The sequence below is a fragment of the Pelophylax lessonae genome (assembly GCF_965119305.1).
Source record: "Pelophylax lessonae genome assembly, chromosome: 4".
In the NCBI taxonomy this organism is placed as follows: domain Eukaryota; kingdom Metazoa; phylum Chordata; class Amphibia; order Anura; family Ranidae; genus Pelophylax; species Pelophylax lessonae.
Genome location: NC_138771.1, coordinates 313,672,487 through 313,697,741, shown reverse-complemented (window position 1 = coordinate 313,697,741; position 25,255 = coordinate 313,672,487). Strand labels below are relative to the sequence as shown.

The 25,255-nt window shown below is 41.6% G+C and overlaps 1 protein-coding gene across 1 annotated transcript in view; it reads right to left on the bottom strand.

Annotated features, from left to right (window-relative positions):
• The window catches only part of UNC5A (unc-5 netrin receptor A), a 623,577-nt gene that overhangs the window by 34,719 nt on the left and 563,603 nt on the right, over window positions 1–25,255 (bottom strand). The window contains exons 13-15 of the mRNA XM_082255192.1: window positions 24,055–24,204; window positions 22,673–22,837; window positions 21,599–21,777 (exon numbers count right to left, since the gene is read on the bottom strand). Coding sequence (XP_082111318.1) covers window positions 21,599–21,777; window positions 22,673–22,837; window positions 24,055–24,204 — 494 coding nt within the window. The remainder of the gene's footprint in view (window positions 1–21,598; window positions 21,778–22,672; window positions 22,838–24,054; window positions 24,205–25,255) is intronic.

Genomic DNA, 25,255 nt, shown 5'->3' with positions numbered 1-25,255 from the left:
CCATCGCTTCGGATTTTAAATGGTTAATTTTAAAATTAGACAAGAATCTGAATGTCCGAAATTTAAGGTTTAAATTTGGTATCGAGATATGGGGTTGGTTGATGTAAAATAATAAGTCCTCTGCATAAGCGGAGACCTTAAAATCTCTATCCCCAACGTGGAAACCATGGATCGCCGGTTCTGCATTCACATGTCTTATCAAAGGCTCGAGAGCCAGTATGAAGAGAATCGGAGATAGAGGGCCCCCCTGTCTGGTCCCATTCCTCAGATGTAAAGGTGTGGAGAAAATGTTGTTAACTTTGACCTTAGCAATGGGGTCCGCATAAAGAGCCCCGATCCAGCCCATCATGTTGGTGCCTAGGCCTAAATGGAGACAGGTGGCCTGGAGGTAGTCCCAGGCCACTCTGTCAAAGGCCTTTTCAGCGTCCGTTGACAGGATCAAGCCTTCCAAGCCATGTTTACCAAAAATGTTCTTATATATACTGTATACAAATATATTTTCTCAAAGAATAGGATAATGTCTATCTGTAGTTGATAGTCCCTCCAAGCTTTTCCTGACTTCAGGAGCATTAAGAGACAACTCCTTTTCACTAATGGTACCACCTGAGAGGTTTTCAGATATCTGGCTGGGCTCAGGTTCCTGCCTTAATGACAGGGACCGTATTACCATCTTGTTTTTGCTGTGAAATGTTGCTCCTAAGATCAGCACCAACTGATCTGGTAGCATTGACCTCTCTCACCACTGTATGGATGTCTCTATGATCTCCAGCTAGGACCACAGCTGACAACCAAATAGAGACATGTCCTCACTTCCCACACCAGGCTGTAGAAGTTGGCACTATTGCAAGTGAGGAAAACTCATTAAGGCCCTTAACTGGGAACACAACACTGCAAAATGTATGCGTTCCTGGCCTTAAAGAGCAGACGCTCCTTTAAAGAGGACTTAGCACTCAAATGCAAGGTTTACTTCTATTGGCTAGACCCCCTCTCCCTTAACAAATATTCTTCTTTTAGTATGTGTAAAATAGACTGGAGTGTCTTTCTTCAATATTTCACCTGCTTTGCATTCTCCAAAATCTCCACTCAGGGATGTCAAGCCTTTTTTTAGCAGGAACATTTTACACCTACTAAAAGCACTAGGGTAAGTATAAATCTAACTTTTTGTTTTTTTCAAAAGGGACATTTTACACCTACTAAAAGCAGGTAATTTGTAAAGGGGGAGGAGGCCCAAGTATTTTTAGCGCAGACCTTGCATTATACCTTTAACTGCGAGGTCAGCTTTAACTTTACACTTTGAGGAAGCCCAATGTGAAACAAACTCTACACTAACCAGTTTTACAAAACAAATCTACCAACCACAACCTCAGCTATATAACTGACAAAAAATGTTCATGTGTAATTTTCATTTTTACACTATAATCTATAAATATGAAAGATGTGAAAATGATGACAGATCACATCTAGCTACAGGAATGCAATAGAGCAATCACTTACTAAGGACGTGTGGTTTACCAATCTGTACTGACACTTTACAGTATGCCTTTAACTCTTTAGGACGTTAGCCATTTTTACCTTCTTTAAGCAGTATAATTTGCCATCCCTTAAAGAATTGTAGCAATTACTTCAAATTTGTATTAAACAAAATGACTTGAATTTTTAATCACTTCTCTTTAGGTGGATGTCATATGAAGTCCTGCAGCTGCAGGCATCATTCAGACATCTTCTTTTTCAGCTGGCGATTCCCTATCATGTAAAGACAATCATAGCAGCTGTCCCTCCGCCCTCCGGTGCTTCTACCGGCTCGTCCGTGCACTCTGTGATTCAGAGAATGAATCTGCCGACGGCGAAAGTTTTTCATAGAGCTGACCAAAGACCAGATGGTCCCCGGTCATCTCTATGACTCTTGGAGGCCGGGGGTGTGACGTTATGACATCATGTCCGGCCCCGGCAGTTGTAAACACTGTCGTGTATTCAGGTGGAGAGCCTGAGATCGTTTTTTTATTTTTTAGGCTTTATAGCCTAGAGGATTTGGGAACTTATAGACCCCCACATCTCTCCATAAAGAGAACCTATCGTGCCCTATCCCTATTACAAGTGATGTTTACATTCCTTGTAATAGGAATCAAGTGATCAAAAAAAAATGTAAAGGGAAAGTATAAAAAGGTAAAATAAACAGTAAAAAATTTAAAGCGCCCTTGTCCCCGCATGATCGCACGCAGAAGCGAATGCATACATACGTCATAAGCGGCGTTCAAACCACACATGTGAGGTATTGCCACAAACGTTAGAGCGAGAGCAATCATTCTTGTCCAAGACCTCCTCTGTAAACCTAAACAGGTAACGTGTAAAAATGTTTAAAGTGTTGTTTATAGAGATTTTGAGGTACCGAAGTTTGGCGCCTTTCCACAAGTGTGCTCTATTTTAGAGCATGACATGTTAAGTATCTGTTTGCTCGGCGTAACATCATCTTAAGGGTTTTGTTTTTTTTTTAAATTCATTAAACTGTTTTTTTTTTCTAAAAACCCGTTTGAAAAATTGCTGCGCAAATACCGTGTGACATATAAAAAGTTGCAACAACCACTATTTTATTCCCTAGTGTCTCTGCTAAAAAAACGTATATAATGTTTGGGGGATCTGTGTAATTTTCTAGCAAAAAAATGATGATTTATACATGTAGGAGAGGAGTGCCAGAATAGGCCCAGTATGAAAGTGGTTAAATCAGTCTTTGTTTACTCATGACTCATCATGAATAATAAAACAAGGGTGCTCCAGTGGTTCAGAGGTTTGTTCAATTATCTTGATTAGTACCTGAGCCATGACAGTTTGACTAGGGTGGTAGAAAAATAGAAATGCACAAGCAGAGGCTTTACCGTGACATGGCAGGACAATGGAGATAAAAAGGACATTCTTTACGCAGTGTAGCACAGGCAGATCAATATGTTCTGTGTCAGTTCTGTGTAGTGTAAAAACATGATCAAATTAAGGTATGCAACCTACATTGGAGGTAATTTATAAAGGCTAGAGAAACAGAATGTATAAAAGTACTATCATGCAACCTTTTTTAAGCTTAATTTCAACCTTTACATACTACCAGTCATGGTATGCCTTGTTGAGAATCAAATCTAGTATCCAATTTGTTTACTTGCTAATAATTGAACACATTTAAATAAAATTTAAGGAATTAGACAACATCCTGTTTCTACCTGCTTAAATTCATTCCAGCATAATTGGTGTCGGGAAGCTTAATGGGAGTATCAAAGATATTGTGCTCTGAAAATTGAGTGTGAGAGCATATGTGCTTGGCCTTGACAGAAGAAGATCCCTGTTGGTTGTACAAGGGCCTTTTTCTGCAGGTTTGGATACATGATTCTGATGCTGGGCTCTGGTAGGTGTGACCCACAGACCCGCAGATAGCAGAAAGCTTGTATAAGTAGGTAGCACAATCAAGCAGTTGAGAGCTACACAGTGCCAATAGCAATTTAATGGGCCCTTGGAAGTCAGATTCAAAGTAGTAGACTTGCTCTACTTGGAGTTTTATTCAGTGAGATATCTTAGGAGACTGCCAAGAATATTTGTAAATGGCAGGTTTCTAACAGCTCCAACTTGACCGTTAACCATTCAAAGTAGTGTTTAGTAAAAGCCCGTCAACACTTTAAGCTTGTGTCTTGGGTATCTGTCACCATCACCTGCATAGATATCACATGCTGCTACCTATGTGAAACACATTTTATGGCAGCAACAAATATCAAAGCTGCAATAGAAATTGCTCATAGCAAGCCAATGCTTTTATTCTTTAGTACGCATCTAAAAAATGTGTCTAAGATTGGCTGCTGTGAAGAATGCTTACTTTTTTGCTATGGAAACACCAGATGCCTTCTATTGTACAGAAATGCGTGTTGAGGTTCCTGATTATTATCAAAAGAGATGATGTCACAGAGAGCAGAATGATGTCACAATGATGACCTTTTTTTCATTCCATCCTGCTGGAATAAAAGAATGCTCCAGGCCCCAACATTTTCTGTTTGTATTGTTACAGAAAAACTGACTGTCAAAACGTTAATATGATAAATTGCATTATAAGAGCCAGGACATTCAGAGAAAGAGTGTCTTATAGCTCAGGATGGGTAGTCCAGAAAAGTCAAACAAGGACACACAGGTTTTGCCTAAGAGAGGAGCCTGCAGCCAATCAGTGCTCTTGAGTAAAGCCATTGCTACTGCAGAGTCCATTTTAGTAGATTGTGTCGTGTCCAGTCCTGTCTGTGGCAGAAAGATCAGGCTGCATATCCAACCGTTGCCTGATCTTTGTGTCTTCCAAGATAGAGAGGCAGCCTGACTAGGCTGTGGACCTGAGCCAGAGGCTGAGGGGAAAGGCTGAGACTGGAGCAAATAGAGTAATGAATAATTGGGAGATGGGAAAAAAAAATTTTTCTGTGGTATTCTGAAAAAAAATCCTGCACAGATAAAACTTTGCTTCATCCTGCTTTGTTAATGAATAGGTAGTGCCACCCCCGTAGGAGCCGCTTGATAATTTTAGGTTCTGTGTTCTGCCCCTCAACCCCAGGAACAGTCTCAGCTCCTCTGTCTGGCACACCTGGTTAAACAAATATTACTGTCGGCACAATGTAAATGGACACCAGACTGTAACAGATCAAAGGAGTATTTTATGAAGAGGCTTAACAGCAAACAAGACAGTAATGAACTGAGACGGGTAGTTACCTGTGGTAAACTGTAATATTTGGCAATTGAGCACAAAAGAGATATGCAATACAAGTCAATCACAGTTTGATTAACCCGCAGGCCCTAAGGTAGCCTATGGGCCCAGGTACGAAAGGGAGAAATAATGACTTTCTGTACGTCAATCTATTCCCTTAAAATCCTGAGACCATGCATCTAGAACATAAACCTTCAGTGCAATAAACAACAATTTGCAAAGAATGCAACTTTGAAGTTTAAACTTTTAAGTAAGAGTTCCCCCTTAATATATGTCAATATTTTACACTGACTCCTTTGACTTAATATAAGCCAATATTTTACACTGACTCCTTTGAGTTGTAGAAGAAAGAACTGTCCTTGCAGTGTAGATATCCGGTGTCTTCAGCTAGCTCAACAAGGGCTCAAAGGGATCTCGGTACAGCAATGCCCAGTAACAAGGAATACCTTATGCAAAGTGTCTCCTGGGAAGGCTCTAATGTAAGGCAATGAGGTAAAGATAACTGCATGCAGTGTCTCTTTTAGTGTGTGCACAAGGTGGACTTTTGCCCGCTCCCCAATCCTGGCGACACCAAGGCCCGAAGGAACTGGATATCCTGACAGGTTCTTGAAGGATCCGCTGATCATGGATGGCCGCCTGGCCACTCGAATGCCCAGTGACACAGCAATGCCTGACCTGTGTCCGGCTGTGGAACTGTTGGTGGGAAAATCTATAACGCCATCCTGGCCCCCTCAATAGCCGACAATCCCTCTTCTGCATCCAGTCTCTCTGCCTCGTGGTCTCTCTCTCTCTCTGCAACACTCTATGCTCCCTCTTGCTCTGCCTCATGGTCTCTTGTTTCATCTACCTGGCAGGCAGGGAGCTGTAGTTCTCCCCTTAAGGATCACCGTATGGTTGCCTCTTCTCCGGACTACATGTCCTATGATCCTCTTTTCTTCCTCTTCTTATTGGTCCCCTGTGGCAGCCAATGGGCAAGGGAACAGAGCAAGCGGCTGTCCTGTCAGCCCCACTCTCCTGTACAGCAGCGTGGGGAGGAGAGGGGGGGGGGGGGGTGGAAGAAAATCTTGCAGCTGCTGTCTTGTATCCCTCTATCAGGGGTGGCTGGCTAACTGTGCGGGAGGTGAAATTGGCACCTGCTATAGATACAAGTGAGAAGGAAATGCTAACAAAAGAAGTACTCCAAACAAAGCTGACCTATCAAAGTATTTAGAACTGAATTCCTTGGAAAATCAGAATGTTTTTTCTTACCTAATTCCTCACACCCCCAGCAGCTGGCACTCTCCTCTTCTTTCTGATGCCCAGGGTTTTAGATGGGCCCTCGGTGTACTTACAATACAGGACTGCCGGTGGTCCTGCATTGTATCTGATGATGTGTGCCTGCAACCAAAGGGTAGGTGAAGAGAAGAATCTTCAGGGGGAACCAATCTCACTAGGTAGTAGGAAGCCTGCTGGAGTGAAGGATAAGGTACATAAAACCTGCTTTTATGTTTCCCTTGACAAAAAGAGGTTTTACACCGTTGCAGTGCAGGAGGAGCTCCACTGCAAGGGTTGCTTAAGATTTGTATCAGCACTCAGCTTTTAAATCATTCAGTTTGGGTTGTTCTATGTTTTATAAGTATAAAACAATCATAACCCATTGACGTTTACCTGCTTGTAAAAACCATGTTCTAAAGGCATTGAAGTTCATTGAAATTAACGACTTTTTACAAGGCCTCCGTTAATGTGCAGAAAATTCCATTTAACACACTTAGCACAATTAGGAATGGTATAATGGAACCGCCATTGAGATATCTATAATTTGTGTATTAACGGCCCATTAGCTACTTGACCCAGGTCATATTGTGTGGAGCCTGTATCTGTATTGATTAAAATGGAAGGCCCTGGTTTCCATGCACTCAGATGGAGCAAATGTTTCTGCTGAGAAAATCCAAGTAACAGGCTTGATTCTTTTTAGCTGCAGAACATTTCACTCCATCTTCTATACAGAACACAACTAATCAATGTGAAGAATTGACCTTCCTACAGTTCCTTGCAGTGCAACAGTGCTTTCTGCAAAGTAGCACTTTCTACCAGGCAGCTACCAAAACACACAGCTATTCACTTGCAATGAACTTTGGATGCAATGTTTTGGAAAATTTTCATAAACTGCAAAGGAAGCAAACACATCTGTAATAACTGTGACATGACTAGGGTAGTTCAGATCCCACCTGTTTAACCATATTACCTGGTTCAGTACCCAACACAACCCCCTTTATCTTTAAATGACAACACTAACTCAGCATTGGGATTAAATGGCCGGTTCAGACTTTTATTAAACAAAACCATAAATAACAGAAAAACAGTCAAACCAATCCAGATCAAAGAATGGTTGCATGTCGATACCATCTCCCACAACTTTGGAGTCTGTGGTACCATAAAGTTCGGCTCTGTCCCCAGCTGCTAAAACACAGCCTCAAGGACTATCTTAACTGACCACAGACCCCTACCACCTTACACTACCCGGTCGGTCTAGACTGAACCAGACCAAAGATAGGACTCCATACCTGACATGGGTCCGACAATTTTATCGTTCAACACCATGTTTTGGACCCTCGTTAAGGACCCCAACCGCCACAGTGGCACAAGTGTGAAACCTTACACTTGTGCCCGCTGCCACACTCGGAAAGCCCTTTGGATACCATCCTGTAATCCCCAATGCCCACAGGTCAATACCCACCGCATTGCGATGCACTCCATCCCCTCTCAAGTACAACCATGTGTCCGTCTCCAACTCCACATGCCTAACCACTAATCCACCATTCCTAGCAATGAATCTGCCCACCTCCTTTTTCACCTTTATCCGGGCATTATTACATTTCTCAACCAACCTGGCCCCTCAATATGCAGTGAAGGCCACCATATCTGACCATACTTTGATTATGTCAGGGAAGGAAGACCCAAGTTGCAGGAAGTCCAGTTTCATATCCCTAATTAGTTCCTTCATGAAACGTAGACCTAAGTCATTCACACCAGAATGTAGGACCAAAACATCCAGCGGTCTGTCTAACAGGGCAAATCGATTAACCAGGTAAGATCCCTGCAGAGTATCCATGGCACCCCAATTCATCTAACAATGCCCTCCTCTCTTGAAACTCCCAACTGCTGTCCATTGGGCCTAACCTCTACCCTATTTCCCCCCAGAACAAATAAGAGTGCCCCAGAATCCAAATGAGACACTGGGGAAAATCTGTAAAGACATAAAAATGACCATGCACCAACTGTACAGTTAGTTCCGGCAACAAACAACATTATTATTAACAACAAATAAAAAGAACGACAAGAAAAACAGACAGAAGGAAACACCACCCATCACTGATAGCCTACAGCAGGTGAGGCCGCACATATATTTTGTATCTCTTGGTCTCCCAGCTGCCTATTCGTTTCACCATTCCTTATTAAGACCCCACCATGATGCCTCGGTGGCTGCCCCTATGTGGAAAGAATGGAAGGAACAATCTCCAGCAGCCAACCCGACATCGATAGACACTTACCGAAAACCGCAAGGAATTGAAACTTGGACAGAAATGAACCATCCGAGTGGATGAACAATGCACCCTCCTCTCTGGGCCGCACATTCAGAAATTGTTCCATTGCTAAGACTGGATAAAGCTGAGGGCTATTGCCCCTAAACAAGTCAACCTGCACTCCCTTGCCTCTCTGGTCAGTCCTGGATTGCCTAACCCAGAGCTTTACCGATGAGACAAAATACATAGCATCACCACCAACATTCCCCCCAGAACTCTCCTGGATGGGCTAACCAGCTTGCTAATTCGGAAAGCACTAAAAAAAGGCTACCAAAAAAGTGGCCGAAACAAAGTCACCTCATAATGTAATGAACAAACCATAGGCAAATGGTCCAGCACTGAACTCAGTACTGAAAAGGAAACTGGTCGCCTAGAATCACAACTACGCCTTCCCCTCCAGTAACACTTAAGTGCCTGACGCAACACAAAAGACTTGATGAAATCTGTGAGGTCTGCCAACCTAAATAAAAACGCAAATCCTGACAATTTACGATCCACCATAGACACTGAGGTTGCCTGTGGAAGATTATAGCAAACAAAATATAGCACCAAAGATGACAGGTCCAAAATCCTCCCCACCTCCCACCTCTAATAAAGAGAACCATTTCGTCCATGCTTTGGAATGGGACACCCATGTTGCCGTGCTGAGAGAGTCCTGTATTAGTCTAGCGGCGACTACAATGCAATCCTCCATAGACGCCGAGGACAAGGCAACCTATGTTGCTCCGCCTCCGGTGCCAACACGTGAAACTTGTCCCGCTGAAAACTAGACTAACTTGTTTGTAGCTCCCGGGATGTGAATAGCATAAATAAATGTATTCAATCGCAAACAACTCAAAACCAAGTAACGCAAGAGCCTAACCACCGGTGGGGAAGAAGCTGAAATGTTATTAATTGCTAAAACCACGCTCATATTGTCACAGTTGAATCACACTTTTTTGTTCTGAAAAACCTCCCCACAAAGTTCTACTGCCAAGACAATGGGAAATAGCTAGAGAAACACCAGGTTCCTCAAAAATCCAACGGCTCGCCACTCCTTGGGCCATGGCTCAGCACTCCAACGCCACTGAAAATAAGCCCCATATCCCGCTGAACCTGCCGCATATGTGTACAGGACCAGATCCACATTGCTGGCTGGACCCTCCAGCCATAAAGAATGGTCATTAAAAGATTCAAGAAAAATATCTCAAATATGCAGGTCGGTCCTGAACCCCATGGAAAGCCGCACAAACTCCTCCAGAAAAAAATCCTGCCCATGGGAATAATTCTGCAAGCAAAATTTAGCTTACCAAGCCGGGATTGTAGCTCCCGCAACTTAATCCTCCGTCGTCTGCATGATTGTCCAACTTCCGTTCACAGAGCCAACAATTTATCCATAAGCAATCTGCATTCCATGGCCACTGAATCAATGGTTATTCCGAGTAAAAATCCGTTCCGTGGCCGGGCCTTCCATCTTGTCCAGTGTAAAAGGCATGCCGAAACATTTCGCAAGATGTTGCAATGTCCCCAGTAGGATCTCACAAGTCCTTGACTCCGACAGTCCAATGAGCAAAAAGTCATCCAGATAGTGGATGATTGAGTTCACCCCCGAGACCTCCCTATCCGTCCACTCAAGGAACGAACTAAAAGTTTCAAACAGGGCACACGAGATCAACCAATCGGCAAGCAACGATCTTCAAAGTAAGAACCTTGCCAAAGGCATCCTACCAAATGGAAGCTCTGAGGATGGACTGGGAGCAGCCGGAATGCCAATTCAACATCAGATTTAGCAATGAACGAGCCCTGGCCGTATCTACATACCCAGAAAACAGCTGTGTCCAATAATGTGTAGGTAACTGCACATTCCAGCAGGTCAATACCATCATTCACTGAGCCTCCTTTCGGATACAAGGGATGATGAATCATTCAAAATGTTTCTGGCTCCTTCTTTCAAACTACACCCAATGGGGAAACTACAAGCTGTGGAAGAGGCGGGAAAGGAAATGGGCAAATTATGGGACCCAAGGTCACTTCTTTCAGCAGCTTCTTTGACACAACCAATGGATTAAGAAGCACCAAATGTAAATTATTGGAAACAGGAGGGGCCTCCTGCCATGTACTTGGGATGCGTCCTTTCCAGCCTCACTGGTGTCGTCCCTTTTTCCAGAATTGTCACTGACACACCCTTTTCCTTGTCTAAAATGGGAACGAGGGAATGACTTCCCCTGCAGCCCGAACATTCGTGTTTGAAGCGGCAGGCACTTCCAAACCAACACATTCCTTCATTAAACTGCCAACATATCCTCTTCCTTCTAGGCACCGTGTAGAAAATGCCCACTGACCCCCAGCCCTGGAAAAAGTCAGCAACTTCATCCAGAGGCTTAATTCCTTGTGATCCCAGCATATGGAGGGGGGATGGCTTTTCGTTGACAAAACTGTTCGTCATAGCGGATCCATGCCAGCCCCCTACATACCCTGTGAGCCTCACTAATGGCTTTCAAGTAGGAAAACAGGGCCGAACAGTTCTCCAATGCTTTTTCCCTAATCACGCTAACAAAAATTGCAAATGCTTGCAACCAATTTGCAAACATTGGAGGAATGAGCTGGTACCTCCTCTTCTCCTCATCCTCCTTCTTGCTCTAACGCGATCCTCATCCTCCTTCTTGCTCTAACGCGATCCAAGTTAAATTTTTCGAGTGGGAGCAGGGAAAATATTTTCACATACTCACCCTTCCAAATTATTTTGCAAACTTCAGCTTAAGGGTGTGCCCCCAACAGTCCCTGGAAGCATACATATACCTCACATTTTGCCGAGTCAGCTAACTTCACCTTTTTCACTTCCTTGTCTCCATCCTAGAAGTCTCAGCGGTGATCGCTGCAGCTGCCACCATGTCCCTGTCCATTTGTGTGCCCCGACTACTATCGCTGGCATCACCGACGGAGCTCTTGAAGGGGCACAAATGCCCCCGGAAAATGTCTCCCTTCCCTGAGGGGAGCCCACGGCAATACTGGCGGGGAGCTCCACATCACCCCTGCTTCCAATCTCCGCAGCAAGTCCCACAGATTATCCCTTAGGCCCCTGCCAGCCTGACCTGAACCCGCCACCTGCTCTTAGGCCCCATGGTCTGTAGCCCCAGCCCCCCCCCCCCAGCAGAGGAGCCCGATATCCCATGCCGCTGTTCTCCCGCAGAATGAGGCCTGCCAGCCGTACCCAGACACAGGCCGGTGCCCGCTTTGCAGACTCTCCCCCGTCAAGCTGACATGCCAAACGGCTCATTGCCAGCAGTGCTAGCCACCCGCACCTACAGATGAGGGGACCGTGGCTGTAGCATTGTGAGCTTCTCTGCCCAGACACGGAGGCTGACGTCACCCAAACTCCTCCTGACGGTCAAGTGGTAATGTAATCTATACAAGAGAGTAGATCCCATCCTTGAGGTGAGCTGCCATCCCCACATTTGAACCCATTACATGCGGTGAAGAGTGATAATCACGGGTTGTACTCATTTATGTGCACATGTAAGGATTAGCTTTTTTGTCTGGTTGCTATTTTCTGTGGGATTTATGGTACACATTGAGGTTTGTTTTCCGCAAAAGCATTTTATTATTATCTAAATATAAGGCGTCAACAATTTTGTTTCTGAAGTTGACCTGATCACCAGAGGCTTTAAGGAAGAGACCGAGGGGGACCCCCTTTCTACAACAAGATAGCTGCAGCATCCTGGCGACTGGTAAGAGGGCTATTCACCCATTGCTGATACTACTAGCAGAGAATGAGTCACTGAGAACAGGACACCAAGTGTACCCAATCCATAACACACCAGTACTTCACTCTATACCATACTTATTCAAAACCTAGACTGCACTTATACAACCTTATACTGCATTATGCCAAACCTTTACCGCATCTGAACCACATCTACCTTCCAGGTTAACTGGGTGCTCAGTGCACCAATGCTCTTGAAGGGCCCCAACAATAGCTAGCAGAAGAACATCTCAAGGGATTTCCCCTCACTTTATAATTATTCTACAAGCCCCATTTGTTCCCCTGCTCCTCTGCTGCCACCCTTCTTTTCTTTTGGACAGTGCATACCAGTTGGTCTAGGACTAGCATTGCTGCCATAAATGCACACCGGCAGTATAAATCCAGCACTCAGTAGATTAAACTTTACTACTGCTCACTGCTGCACGTCAGTTGGCTTTGCTACTGTTTATGCTGATCTGGATGCCAAATATCATCTTATACTTCATCCTTACTGTTAATCAATTATTATTACAATTATCTATTTTATGCTTGCCTAGTTACCAACCATATTGGGAGACAATATATTAGGTTTTCCTTTACTACCTGGTTTAGTGCCTATTTTCTTTGATATAACACTACTACTGAGTACTAAGTATTACTTTCAGTGAGTTCCTGTGATATTGTATGTTTGTGCTCTCAACCTGGTGTGTGAGAGGGGCTGAGGTTCTTGAGATGGTCAAGGCAGAGAACAGGGGACCCATCCTATCTAGCAGCTTCTATGGAGGTAACGCTACACAAGTCATGGGTTGTTGGAGTGGAAGCTTTCACAGGGCTCCCATTGTAACAAAAACAGAGCCCACTCATTCACAGGGCAGTCTAAGCAGGAACTTAGGACCATATGGATGTCTAGGGGGCCAAACCTTCATGCCCCTGAATATTAGTGTTGTTCCAGGCTGGTTAATTACAACCAGTGTACTAGAAAACACCATATTTCTAGCAAACTAAAATGTTTTACACTTGTTTATCGGCCTTACAACGTTAACAAATGTATCAAATCCTACATACCGTATCTTTGTTGTACATGTAGTAGTGATTAAAGGAGAAAAGATTTTTTTGAAAATATTTGGAATAGCTTTAAAGTATAACTAAAGGCAAAACCTTTTTGTTATTTTGGATAGAGGGGAGATGAATTAGAACACCTGTCAGTTTTTTTTATTGTCTGCCCCCCTTAGGTATATTTACCCTCTCTAGTTGCCCTGTTTAAAATTATAGTTGAAAGTGAAAGTAAAAGAAAATTCCTAATTTTGTGTTGTCCCCTGAAAAGTAATAGAGGGGAAATCTGCCAAAGGGGACACTAGTTGTGGTGACCTGGGGGACCCCAAGAGATTCCCCCTAACTTGCATGGATTTCCTCTCACTTCCTGTTTGGCTATGGGACAGGACGTGGAGGGAAATCTTCCCAATAGGATGAAGATGGCAAAAATAAACCTTCCTTACTCTATCAAAAATGAAAAACAAATTGCCTATAGTTCTGTTTTAACTATAAAAAGCATCTTACACATTAAATAAATGAAAACTGCATTGATTTTGCATTTTTTTTCAATTTTTCTGCTTCGAAAATTATATTCAGGGTATTTTTTGAACAAAACTGATCACCAAATAAAAGTCTTTTATTTGCTAAAAAAGTTTAAAAATAATTTTGGTGTCAAAGCAGTTAAGAAGTTATTGCTGATTAAACTGGTGATACCAAAACTTTAAAATTTGGTCTGGTTGCAACCGTTGTGACTTATCCTAAAATAGTTGAAAGGGTTTTTGCAAATATTATCCAATTACAGTTTATAGCATCAGCTCACAGCATTTTACAGAGCCCAATATAGCACTATTCCAGCCAAAACTTTTTTTGGGTTTGGATAAAGCCAGGAAGGGATAAAGACTTCCTGACCAAGGAAGTGTACCGTTGCATGATTGCATGTAGGACCCATCATGATCCTGCAGTTTTAACGCCCCAGAGCGTCAGTAGCAAAGTATCTGTGCTTAAATGCTTTGTGTTTTGGAACTGCCCATCTGCCTTTTTGTTTCCATTGTCAGGAAGAGTCATTTGTTGCCCAACAGTATAGCTCCAACAGAGTGGCAAGGAGAGGGGTAGCATTGCAGGAGCAGGTACTGAGGTAAGTATATGCCAAGTAGACTCCTGTATTCTGTAGACAACTTTAAATAGGTTGCTGATTTGCAGCCACTGACACCAATGCTGGAGATTATTATTGCAGCCACTGACACCAATGCTGGAGATTATTATTGCAGCCACTGACACCAATGGTGGAGATTATTATTGCAGCCACTGACACCAATGATGGAGATTATTATTGCATCCACTGACACCAATGCAGGGGGTTATTATTACTTTCACTGACACCAATATTGGGGGTTAATATTGCAGTCCAACTTATTGTGAGTGTTAAATCATTGATCTTTGAAAACTGTTGACTATACTTCACACTTAACAAAATAACCTTGTTGATCATTTATTTCTATTATGCTAGTTTACGTATAGCACCACAGTTTACTTACTAAATATTACTTATTGTGAAAAAAGATTGCCACTCTCAATTTCTTACAATTTTTTTTCGGCAGACTAGGCTCAAAAAGATGCCTAATCCTGGTATGCAACTTGATGTAAATAATGTTTGCACTGTGTTTAAAAAAAAAAAAAACATTATTTCTATGTATTGTTGTAGTTATTTTCCACATGGGTGGCCATATTTGCTTACATAGGCTTTGATGCCTTATTTTCAGTGCTACATAATAGTTATGCTATACTGCTCCTTATCACAATGCAAGCCTATGGGTTGGCCACATAGGTTTAGGCTAATAGGAGATTTAAAGTGGAATTATACAGTGATATATAAGTAATAGGAGATTTAAAGTAAAACTCTACCCACCTTCAGTCTAGTGATGCGGCGTCCTGGAGCTCCTTACTGGCCGCTGAAAATCTTTGGGCAGCCGTCTTCTGGATATGAATCTTCGGCCACTTTCATTGGCCAGGCCGAGATAATGCCAAGCGTGGGAATTCATTGATCTCAGCATTGGCGAATTTGTACAATACGCTGCGTGTGCCCACACCAGGGGTTCAGTGTACAGAAGGACTGAGCCACTTTGGAAGCTTTGCTGTGCTGAGCACCAGAGACTACAGAGTCTGTGACCTGTGTGCAGAGGGACCCAGCCAGGATATAATCTTTGCTGTGCTGAGGACTGGAGTCACCTCAGGCAACCCAGAATTGAGCGGACATCTGACCAGATGGACTACTGCTATTGTATCGCCTTGCAGCCATAACCTGTTTGCTGCTGGCGAGACTGAGGACTTAGGGATTGGACGTTTGACTAGCAGCCTATAGTATTGCATGAAGACTTGACTGGGACTGTATTTATGTGCGCCACAATGAAAACTGGTGGAGGATCTAGGGCACAGGACTGGTTCTTTAAATAAACTGCCCTACAAGGACACTTGGTATTATTGGTAGAAGCAGTGGTACTGCTGCAATAGATCTGGGTTATAGTATAGACACCCCTAGAGTGCACTCTAGCAGTATAGTATCTGCATCAGCAGGGAATCTGTGATTCCCTGCTGATCAGAGCTGAATGGGCAGATGACAGATTCATGTCCACTCAGTTTCTGCAGAGTGGACATTGAACTGCACTGTTAATTTACACCTGGCTACCTCCCATCTGCTCAACCTACACGGAAAAAAAAAAAAAATAAATCCTCTCCCGTTTTTTTGGGCACGCCTGATCAGATTTGGAGGTAGACCCCTGAGGGGAGGTAGGTAAATGTAAATGGACACAAGTACGTTTACACATCCTGTCAATAGGGATGAATGGACCTTATGATCAGGTCTGCCTGAAAAACTGGCAGGCAGACCTGATTGCAACGCTCATTTGAAAAGGGCCTAACAGTATAACCATGTCTGTTTGCTTAACCTGGTATGTCAGAGGGGCTGAGATTGTTCTCGGAGTCGAGGCACAGAACAGAGAACTGAAATTACCAATGCATAAGACTGAGGTAAAGGTGTTGTAAAGGTGTGGTTCCAATCAGGGAGATCTACTTTATTTGCTTTGGAGATACCACAAAATGGTAAGATACTGGTAAAGAGTCATCCAAACTATTATTGTGATCCATTCTCTACTTACTTGTGTGTTGGGTCAATTTAACTCCTCCACCTTGAAAGCTACAATGCTTGCTTTTACTAGATCTCTGTGTGGCACACAAAATGACTGTTCTAAAGTGGATCATCTATATGGGCCAAGAAACATGGTGTAAATCCTTATCCTTTATAAGAATTACATTTAAGAGAAATTAAGATGAACCCCAAACATTTTTTCAAAACCCAGAGCTATTGATAATGTCAAAATACTGTATATACTATATACTAGGGAATCTTGTGTGGCATTTATGCATCTGTGTGATTGTTGGTTTTGTAAAACCACAAAAATTCTTAAATTAAAAAAAGTTATTAAAAAAAAAGCAGAAAATGCTTGTTGATTTGGCTTCAGTGTTTCTGAATCACAGACATCGAGCAAGCATGTAGAAAATAAAAGTTTGAATCCCTTATCTCTCTACTTGTTTTGGGTCAAAGTATTAGACCATCTTTTTTCCATCAAATATCGGGCTATTATCCATTCAAAAAATGCAACACATGTTTACACAACTTGAGGGGGGGAGCTAAAACACAAAGTTTTACATCAACTGTTACCAACCGTGCATACCCCATTAAACAGTTTCATACTTGTTTAACTAAGGGTGTAGTCTATCTGTTGACTTGCCCATGTAAGAAACAGTATGTGGGTAGAACAACTAGTTCTTTTAACATTAGGATGAATGAACACATTGCAAACATTAAGAAAGGGGAGACCAATCATAATGTTTTTAGACATTACCGTGAATGCCACAATAAAGACCCACGGGGTACAGAATTTATTATTATTGATTGTTATGTGGCCCCATGGAGAGGAGGTGCTAGGATCAGAGGAGTTTCATGTCTTGAAACCTTTTGGATTTATGAATTGCGGTCCCATTTCCCATATGGGTTAAATATAGAATAGGACATCAATGCCTTTATAAATAAAGCATATTTTTAGGCATTGTTACTCTCAATATACCAACACCACTTTGGTTTTATCTATCCCTGCTTTTTTGATAACACCATGTTTTTACTATTTTATTTTATTAATTACAGTTCAGTATTTTTATATTGTCATATTGCAATTTATTTCATATCTAGTGCTTGAATTTGCAATTTTTATGTTCATTTGATGCCAAGTACCTTTCGGTGTTGTTTTCACAATGGACATTTTTTCAACAAATACATGAAGCTAGTTACTATGCACAAGGTATTACTCCTTTATGTAGTATAGATCTCATACATTTCCCTGCCTTTCATCTATTCATCTATTTATCATAACTGATATTAATTGCCAGCTAATGGCTTTACTTTCGCCCTTATTTTTAAAAAATAGGTTACATAGTTACATAGTTAGTCAGGTTGAAAAAAGATACAAGTCCATCTGGTTCAACCCAAAAAAAAAAAAAAAACAGTATTGAAAACCCAACCATACAATCCCATATACACAATCCTATACCCGCAGTTCATCCAGAGGAAGGTGAAAAAATCCCCAGCAAAGCATGATCCAATTTGCTACAGCAGGGGAAAAAAATCCTTCCTGATCCCCTGAGAGGCAATTGGATATTCCCTGGATCAACTTTACCTAAAAAAAAAAAAATGTAGTACCCATTCATATTATGTACACCTAGGAAAGAATCCAGGCCTTTTTTTAAAGCAATCTAGTGAGCTAGTCAGAACCACCTCTGGAGGGAGTCTATTCCACATTTTCACAGCTCTTACGGTGAAGAAACCTTTTCGTATTTGGAGACGATATGTTTTTTCCTCTAAACATAAAGAGTGCCCCCTTGTCCTCTGTGTTGACCTTAAAGTGAACAACTCAACACCAAGTTCACTATATGGACCCCTTATGTATTTATACATGTTGATCATATCCCCCCCTTAATCTCCTCTTCTCAAGAGAGAATAAATTCAGTTCCTCTAATCTTTTCTCATAGCTGAGGTCCTCCATGCCTTTTATCAGTTTGGTTGCCCTTCTCTGCACTTTCTCCAGTTCCCCAATATCCTTTTTAAGAACTGGTGCCCAAAACTTAACTGCATATTCCAGATGAGGTCTTACTAATGATCTGTACAGGGGTAAAATGATATCTCTCTTTGGGCTGGTTTTGAGCTGATAACGCGGATGTATTATTTAAGTCAGTTTTCTATCGCTCCCATAATGAGGCTTGGCTCGCGCCTCCTCTCTGCTGCTCCGTATCGGGACTGATATAGAAGTTTGGAATGCATGCCTAGAGCCAGTGTTATTCGTCTATGCTCTCCAAAATGAGGTTTGGAGAGCATGTGCCGCCGTCATTTTTGATACAAACAGGAAGTGTCGATATACACACGGCGGAGCTGAATTCTGACGCTATGAGGGAGTCTAATTGTGGGGCCCCCCCTGAAAGGTATTTATTGCAGCAACACCAGTAGCCTGACACCCCAGATGATGTCTTAGGAAAAGAAACACGTCGGGTCAGCTACAGGTGTTGCGTTCACTTTGTCCTGGATTCTATGTACAACTTACAAGCGCTTTTTCCTATTGAATACTGAAAGTGTTCTTACTTTTAAAATAAATGGTTCCTTTATCGGTAAACACTATGTGAGCTTTTTGTTTCATTGAGCTTATGCGCAGGACATCCTAGCTGTGATTCCAAGAGAATATCTATTGATTTTCATATACGGGTGATGTGATGTGTTTGGAGGTTGTTCTTGAGCACTGAAGTTATTCCAGCATCAGAGATACAGAGACAGCTATTCTTCTCTATATACGTGAGTGACTTAAAGAGTGTAAGCTCTATTGGGTACTATTTATCTGGTAAGCACACTTCTTACCTCGCATATCGGTGATGGTCACATACACCAGAGTTATTATCATTTCACCTAAGGAGATTCTGCACTTTGCACCTTGGTGGACTTTTCTACAGAGAATATTTTATCTACTTTCCTTGAACTGGATGGACAGCATTTAATTTGCTTATTATTTATTGGCATTATGCACTTCAATGATCATTAATATGGTTTATGTTATAATGCACTTTAATATATATTTGTAAAATTTTTTGCACAATTTTTGCATAATTTGCACATATTGACTTGAATGTCTGGAACCTTTTTCACATATTTATTATATTTTTTTTTATTTATTTACAATTGTACACTCAACCCCCGTGCTGCATTACTTTTATTATATACTGTATACTAGGGAATCTTGTGTGGCATTTGTGCATCTGTGTGATTGTTGGTTTTGAAAAACCACAAAAATTCTTAAATTAAAAAAAGTTATTAAAAAAAAAAGAAGCAGGAAATGCTTGGTGATTTGGCTTCAGTGTTTCTGAATAATAGGCATGAAGCAAGCATGTAGAAAATACAAGTTTGAATCCCTTATCTCTCTACTTGTTTTGGGTCAAAGTATTGCAGCCATAGTACCATGTAGGGATGATCGAACGGTTCGGGTCCACCATCGGTTCGGCCCGAACATTGGGTGTTCGAGGTTCGGCCGAATTTAGAACTTTTTGCCCAAAAAGTTTGGAATTCGGCAACCAGAACTGACCAAAATGCAATGCTTCAGGAAATGGGCTTTAAAAGCCCATGATTGGACCAGAACCATTAGCAAAAGCCAATTGAGGGGGCAGGAGAATGCTAGGAATGTGATTGGAGTGACTAGGGGGTCCCTAGACCAATCATTAGTGAATACGCCCCCCAGTATATAAGATCGCCCCCGCCAAATTCCTAGCATTCTTGTACGGGACATGGGAGAGAGTGAAATGCTATTCTGTTCTAATGTGTTACAAAGTGTAATTTAGCTATTTTTAGTGTGAGGAAAGGGATATCTAGTGTAGTTAGAGTGCTCCTTTACACTTAAGTTAGCTTCAAAAATTTAGTTTCTGTAGGGAAAGCGTTAAGTGTAAGGGGACCGTAGTGTAGTGTAGGGTTAACTGACAGTGACTGCTATGAAAGGGTGACAAAACCCTTCCATAGCAGGGTGACCGCTATAGAGAAATGATCATTTCTCTGAGTTGCTTCGGGACAGGAATATGGCTTCTCACCAGCAAGCATTTTTCATGCTGCAGGGGTTGCCACTGCCAGTGCTTTTTTGAGGACATGTTTGATGTCAGACATGACATCTGAACATGTGTATAGGGGGTATATATACACATATATGTCTGTATATATACCCCTAGACATATATAGGTGTGATAGTAGCAGAAATATATGCTTGCGCTAATGAAATCATTTACAGTAATATATTTCTGCTACTATCACACCTATATATGACTAGGTGTCTATATACATATAATTATGTGCGTATATATACCACTATACACAAGTTCAGATGTTTTGCCTGCCTCAAAAGAACCCCAAAAAATGCCAAAAAAACGCTAGCATCAACAAAAAAAAAAAACGCCCAGGTGTGTTTTTGCTGGCATTTTTTGGGGGTTTTTGGAGGCAGGCAAAACATCTGAACTTGTGCACAGTACCACTATACACAAGTTCAGATGTTTTGATGTTTTTCCTGACTACAAAGAACCCAAAAAAATGCCTGCTATTAAATCGGCAAGGTGTGAAAACCGAGAAGAGAAGCCAACCCCCTGAGCTGAAAGTGTTCTAATACAAACAATCCTTTTTTTTTTATGGTTCTGGACATGCTACAGAGCTGAAACTTCACAGGTACACCTTTTAGACACTAAATACTAAATACTAGATACTAAATCCAAAGATAAAAAATCAAAAAATCTCTCTTTTTTTTTTTTTTTCAATAATTGGCTTTTTTATCAAAAATGACAATTTTTAAGAACTTTTTTTTGTGTGATTAATAGTTAATGGGGCATGACCCAGAACCCTAGGGACTTTTTAGGGGCATTTATTGGGTTTTAGGGCTTAAAAATTGTGTTTTTTGATTACTGAAGTTCGGGTCCCATTGATTTCAATGGGGTTCTGAAATCCGGGCCGAACTTTCGGGAAGTTCGGATGTTCTGGCCGAACCGAACTTTTCAAAAGTTCGATCATCCCTAGTACCATGGTGATGGCCACAAAAAATATAATGTGCAGAAGAAAATGTCACCAGTGCATACATTTTCCCCTTAGTACAGGCTTAGTGAACAATCATTTCAGAAGCCTGGAGGCTGTCATTGTTATCATCTGCAGCAGAAAATGACCGTTATCTAGCTTTGACACTGTCCTTGCTTAAATACAAAAGTCACTGACCTGGAGCAATAAACTGACTTTTCTAATAAGCATACTTCTTCTGTGTTAGTTACTCAAAAGTGCTGAAGTCAGAAGATCTGCATAACAGCCAGGCAACTAACATTTTTAAAAGGAGGTAAGCAACATCAGCTCTTGTATTTTAACTTATAACAGGTTTCCTTTATGGACTAGATAGGTCCACTTATACAGTCATTTGTAGTGTTTTCTATTGCACACAGACTGTTAAAATGTGAATAATATCCTACCTTTCCAAATTCAGCTTTTGTGCTAACACCCTCCAGTCAGCTCCATGGGACGATGGCTCATCTAAACCGGTGATAATCTTCTGTCTCATTAAAAATGGGATCTTGAAGGCGCTGGGACCCACCAAAGCTGCTGCTTCCTTTCCTCCATCATCTAGCAGTATCTCTGGAGGGCGATTTTCCTGGACCAAGAGCATTGCAGGTCAGGGCTTCTATTTGGCAAGGTGCATGAAGGTGCAATAACTTGAAATTAAATTATACTATTGAGTTGATATATTACAACAAAGAGCAAAACCCTAAGACACATGTCCACCTATGAGAATTTATCTTTCACTGATCTGACTTCAGCAAAGCAAAATGAAACTATGGATTACTCATCTTTGACTATTATTACTGTTTTCCGATCTAAATACATTCTGGCTGGATGCTTTGGGTTACGGATCTTTGAAAATCATTCCAGCTTTAATGGCATACTGTAGTTTACCTTTACCAAAAAAACTACCTGTGCAGCTAAGGGGCACCTGTAGATAAAAACAAACTGTGCAGATTTGACCAAAGTTGAATAATGCCCTTGCTATAGGTATATTTACGTACCTCCTTAAACCTTACTGAAAACATTCCAGAGATTGCATCATCCCATTCTGCCTTGTTGCAAGGATGTTGCTACAGATACCCCTTACCTTCATAGGCAGTTTTTTGGTAAAGGTAAACTCTGCCTTGAAGGCCATGTCACATGAACCCTTTTGAAGTTACCTGAATTAACCTAAAATAGCTATCACCATCTCCTACGGCATTGTCCGTTAATGACCGAACCAGCAAGGTGTCGCTCAGTCCACCTGCAGTGTTTTGGCGAGTAATGAGTGAGCACCATAGGAACATGTGAGGATGGATAATGTGACATGGCCCTTACCTGGAAGCCTGTTTGATTTATCACACTTTGTACCATTATACGTGCTTCCTCACTTAACTTCACCATACTTCAGAATTCAACCATTTTTGCCTCTTCAAAAACGTCTAATTCAAAGCTGCACAAGAACCCTTATTCTTCAACACATAGTCATTTAGCTATTGTCTCACCTTATTTAGATTGATGTTGATGTTGAAACTCTGACCATCCCCTTCCACCTGCCACACCCAGACCCTGCAAGAGAGCTCACAGGTGCTAAGACTAAAGCGCTCCAGTGTAAATGTACAGTGCAGGTTATCATGGACTCCATTCCAGATGTGATAGAATGGGATCTCCTGCAGGACAAAAGAAAAACAATTGGCAAATGATCCTCATATGTTACCATAAAGGCCAGTGCTTTCTGTAGTGTAACCTATGATTAAGCCCTCTAAAGGGTAAAAACACATTAGAGTGTCGCCTCTAGGGTTTCCTGTGTGTGCTGTCTATCCTGTTTGCTTGCTCATCACATTCAGTTGATGCTCTAATGTCATTGAAGTGCAGCCTGGTTCTTCTGGGTTAATCTGGATATGCCGTATATCAAACACAGAGTTTTTGATATTGCTTTATATTTTTCTGCACATTGAAGTTTGATTCTGGTCTTCACTTATGTGCAGGAAGCTGGACTCCCTTGACAAGCAGGGCTGTGCAAGTCTACAAATTTACAGTAAGAGACTAACTGATAAATAGTGAAATGGTTTTAGCTGCTTGTTTTCTTTTGGGTTTTGTGATAGCACTTTAGTGATTTACATGTCACTTTGGTGTTTGATTAAAAGAAATGACAGTGAATGAGCTGCCTTTACACATTACGTTTTTTTGCATGCGTGTTACTGCTAACCATAATGTGCCTTATGCCCCATACACACGTGCAGATTATCTGCAGACTTTTGTCTGCAGACTTACCTTTTCTATGTAGTGCAAGGGCCTGCCGGATTGCATACAAATTGAAAGTGTTTAGGTTTGACCTCATATTATATGGTTTTGGTAAGTCTGCAGACAAAAGTCTGCAGATAATCTGCACGTGTGTATGGGGCATTAAGGAAACATGTATTGATGTGTAAAGAATGTTGCCATTGTAGATCTTTTTATTTGAAAAAACTGGTTCCTGGGCTGTTCTGTTGATCCAATAGTTTTAGTACTAATCTGGATACTTGATCAAGGTCAGTAACTGAGAAAATGTTAAACATAAGAACAGCTAGGCAGTTTTTAAGCTGGCATTTTCAGAAAAGTGGCCTTCCTATTTTTCCCAGTACAGCTGGCCATTTGCATACCTTTAGGACAATTTTCAGTTTACATCTATTATGTAGATAGTAGCAAAATTAGGTTGACCCTAAGCTTTAGCCAAGTGTTAGTACTTAATAAAACTGCATTATATTTAGCAGGCAATGATAAATGTGAGGCCTAGCATATATCAATGTGTATTGCACTAAATGTATTAGCCAAGGCGCTTGATGGAAAGAATAGCTCCACTAATAGTACTTTTTAGTACTTTTATAAATAGTAGTTTTATGCATACCTGGTAGCTAGCCAAGAGCTTGCTCTTCCACATGGTGCTATGCATGTCATGCACAGAAAGGCGCAGGTTGTGATAGCTGTCCTTAAAATGTAAGAGGCGTGGCTCATCTAACAATTGCCCTCCCTGTTGTTTCTCCAGATGTACCACCTCCTGTGGGACACAGTTGCAGTAATAAAAGGATAAAGCATAAGGAACATGATGCATTTTGAGAAATGGCCAAATAACATTTACAGGCTTGAATAATAATACGGCAGCACAAACTGCCATGGACATGAGCAAAAAGGTAAATTACCCAAAACAACCACTTTTACTTTATATTACTCAAATAAGAACTGTGAAAAATGAATATTGATCGGTTGTGATGGGTTGCAGCATTTTGACCCTTGCCGTATTTAAACCCACTTGAAATCATAGAAATATAACATTGACTTTTTACTGCTAATCTCCATTTACTTTCAAGATGTGTTTATTACATTTTTCATTAAGAGAATGTAACAGTACGGTAGGATTCCAGACAGCTATTTTCATTAATAATGATAAATAAAGGATATATCATTAACTATCAATTAGAGTATTTAGGAAGGCAATTGGAGACAAACAAGAACCTGCATTCTTTGAGTGAATGTGTGTAAAAGGGGAGCAGGGAATATTCAGGGGAGGAGCATAGATTGTAAATCAAGGGAGCGGAAGAAGACGATGCCTTTACTGATGTCGTGAGGGGAACAGAAGCCTGGGTAAAAGGGAAGGTGAAAGGGAAGGAGTAAAAGGGGGAGGCAAAAGGATTGTAGGCAGCAACCCGAGTGGGGGGAGCACAGGTTCTGAATGGTATTCACAGGTTACATAGAGTAGAAGTTATAGATCCACTCTAGGGAGCTGTTGATGGCCAATCCAGAAAGCTTCTTGGGCATCATTCAGAAGAGCCATCTTCTCCTCCAACATAGTGCCCATGATTCCCTGTTTAATTTTCTGAGAAGAATACCATTGGTTGCTTTCATGCGTTGAGAGTGTCTGTCCCGTTGCTAGAAATATGAAGGACACAAGCTTTCATTTGTGTTTGCTTAGGTAGGATATGGGTCTATGTAGTAGGGCTTCCCAGTGGGCAATCTCCATTTTCATATTTTTACCTCAACAAAAAAGAAAATACCAAGGACCAAGAGAGGTCCAGAAAAGCGGGACTATATCGGCATGTGTATGGTTGGAG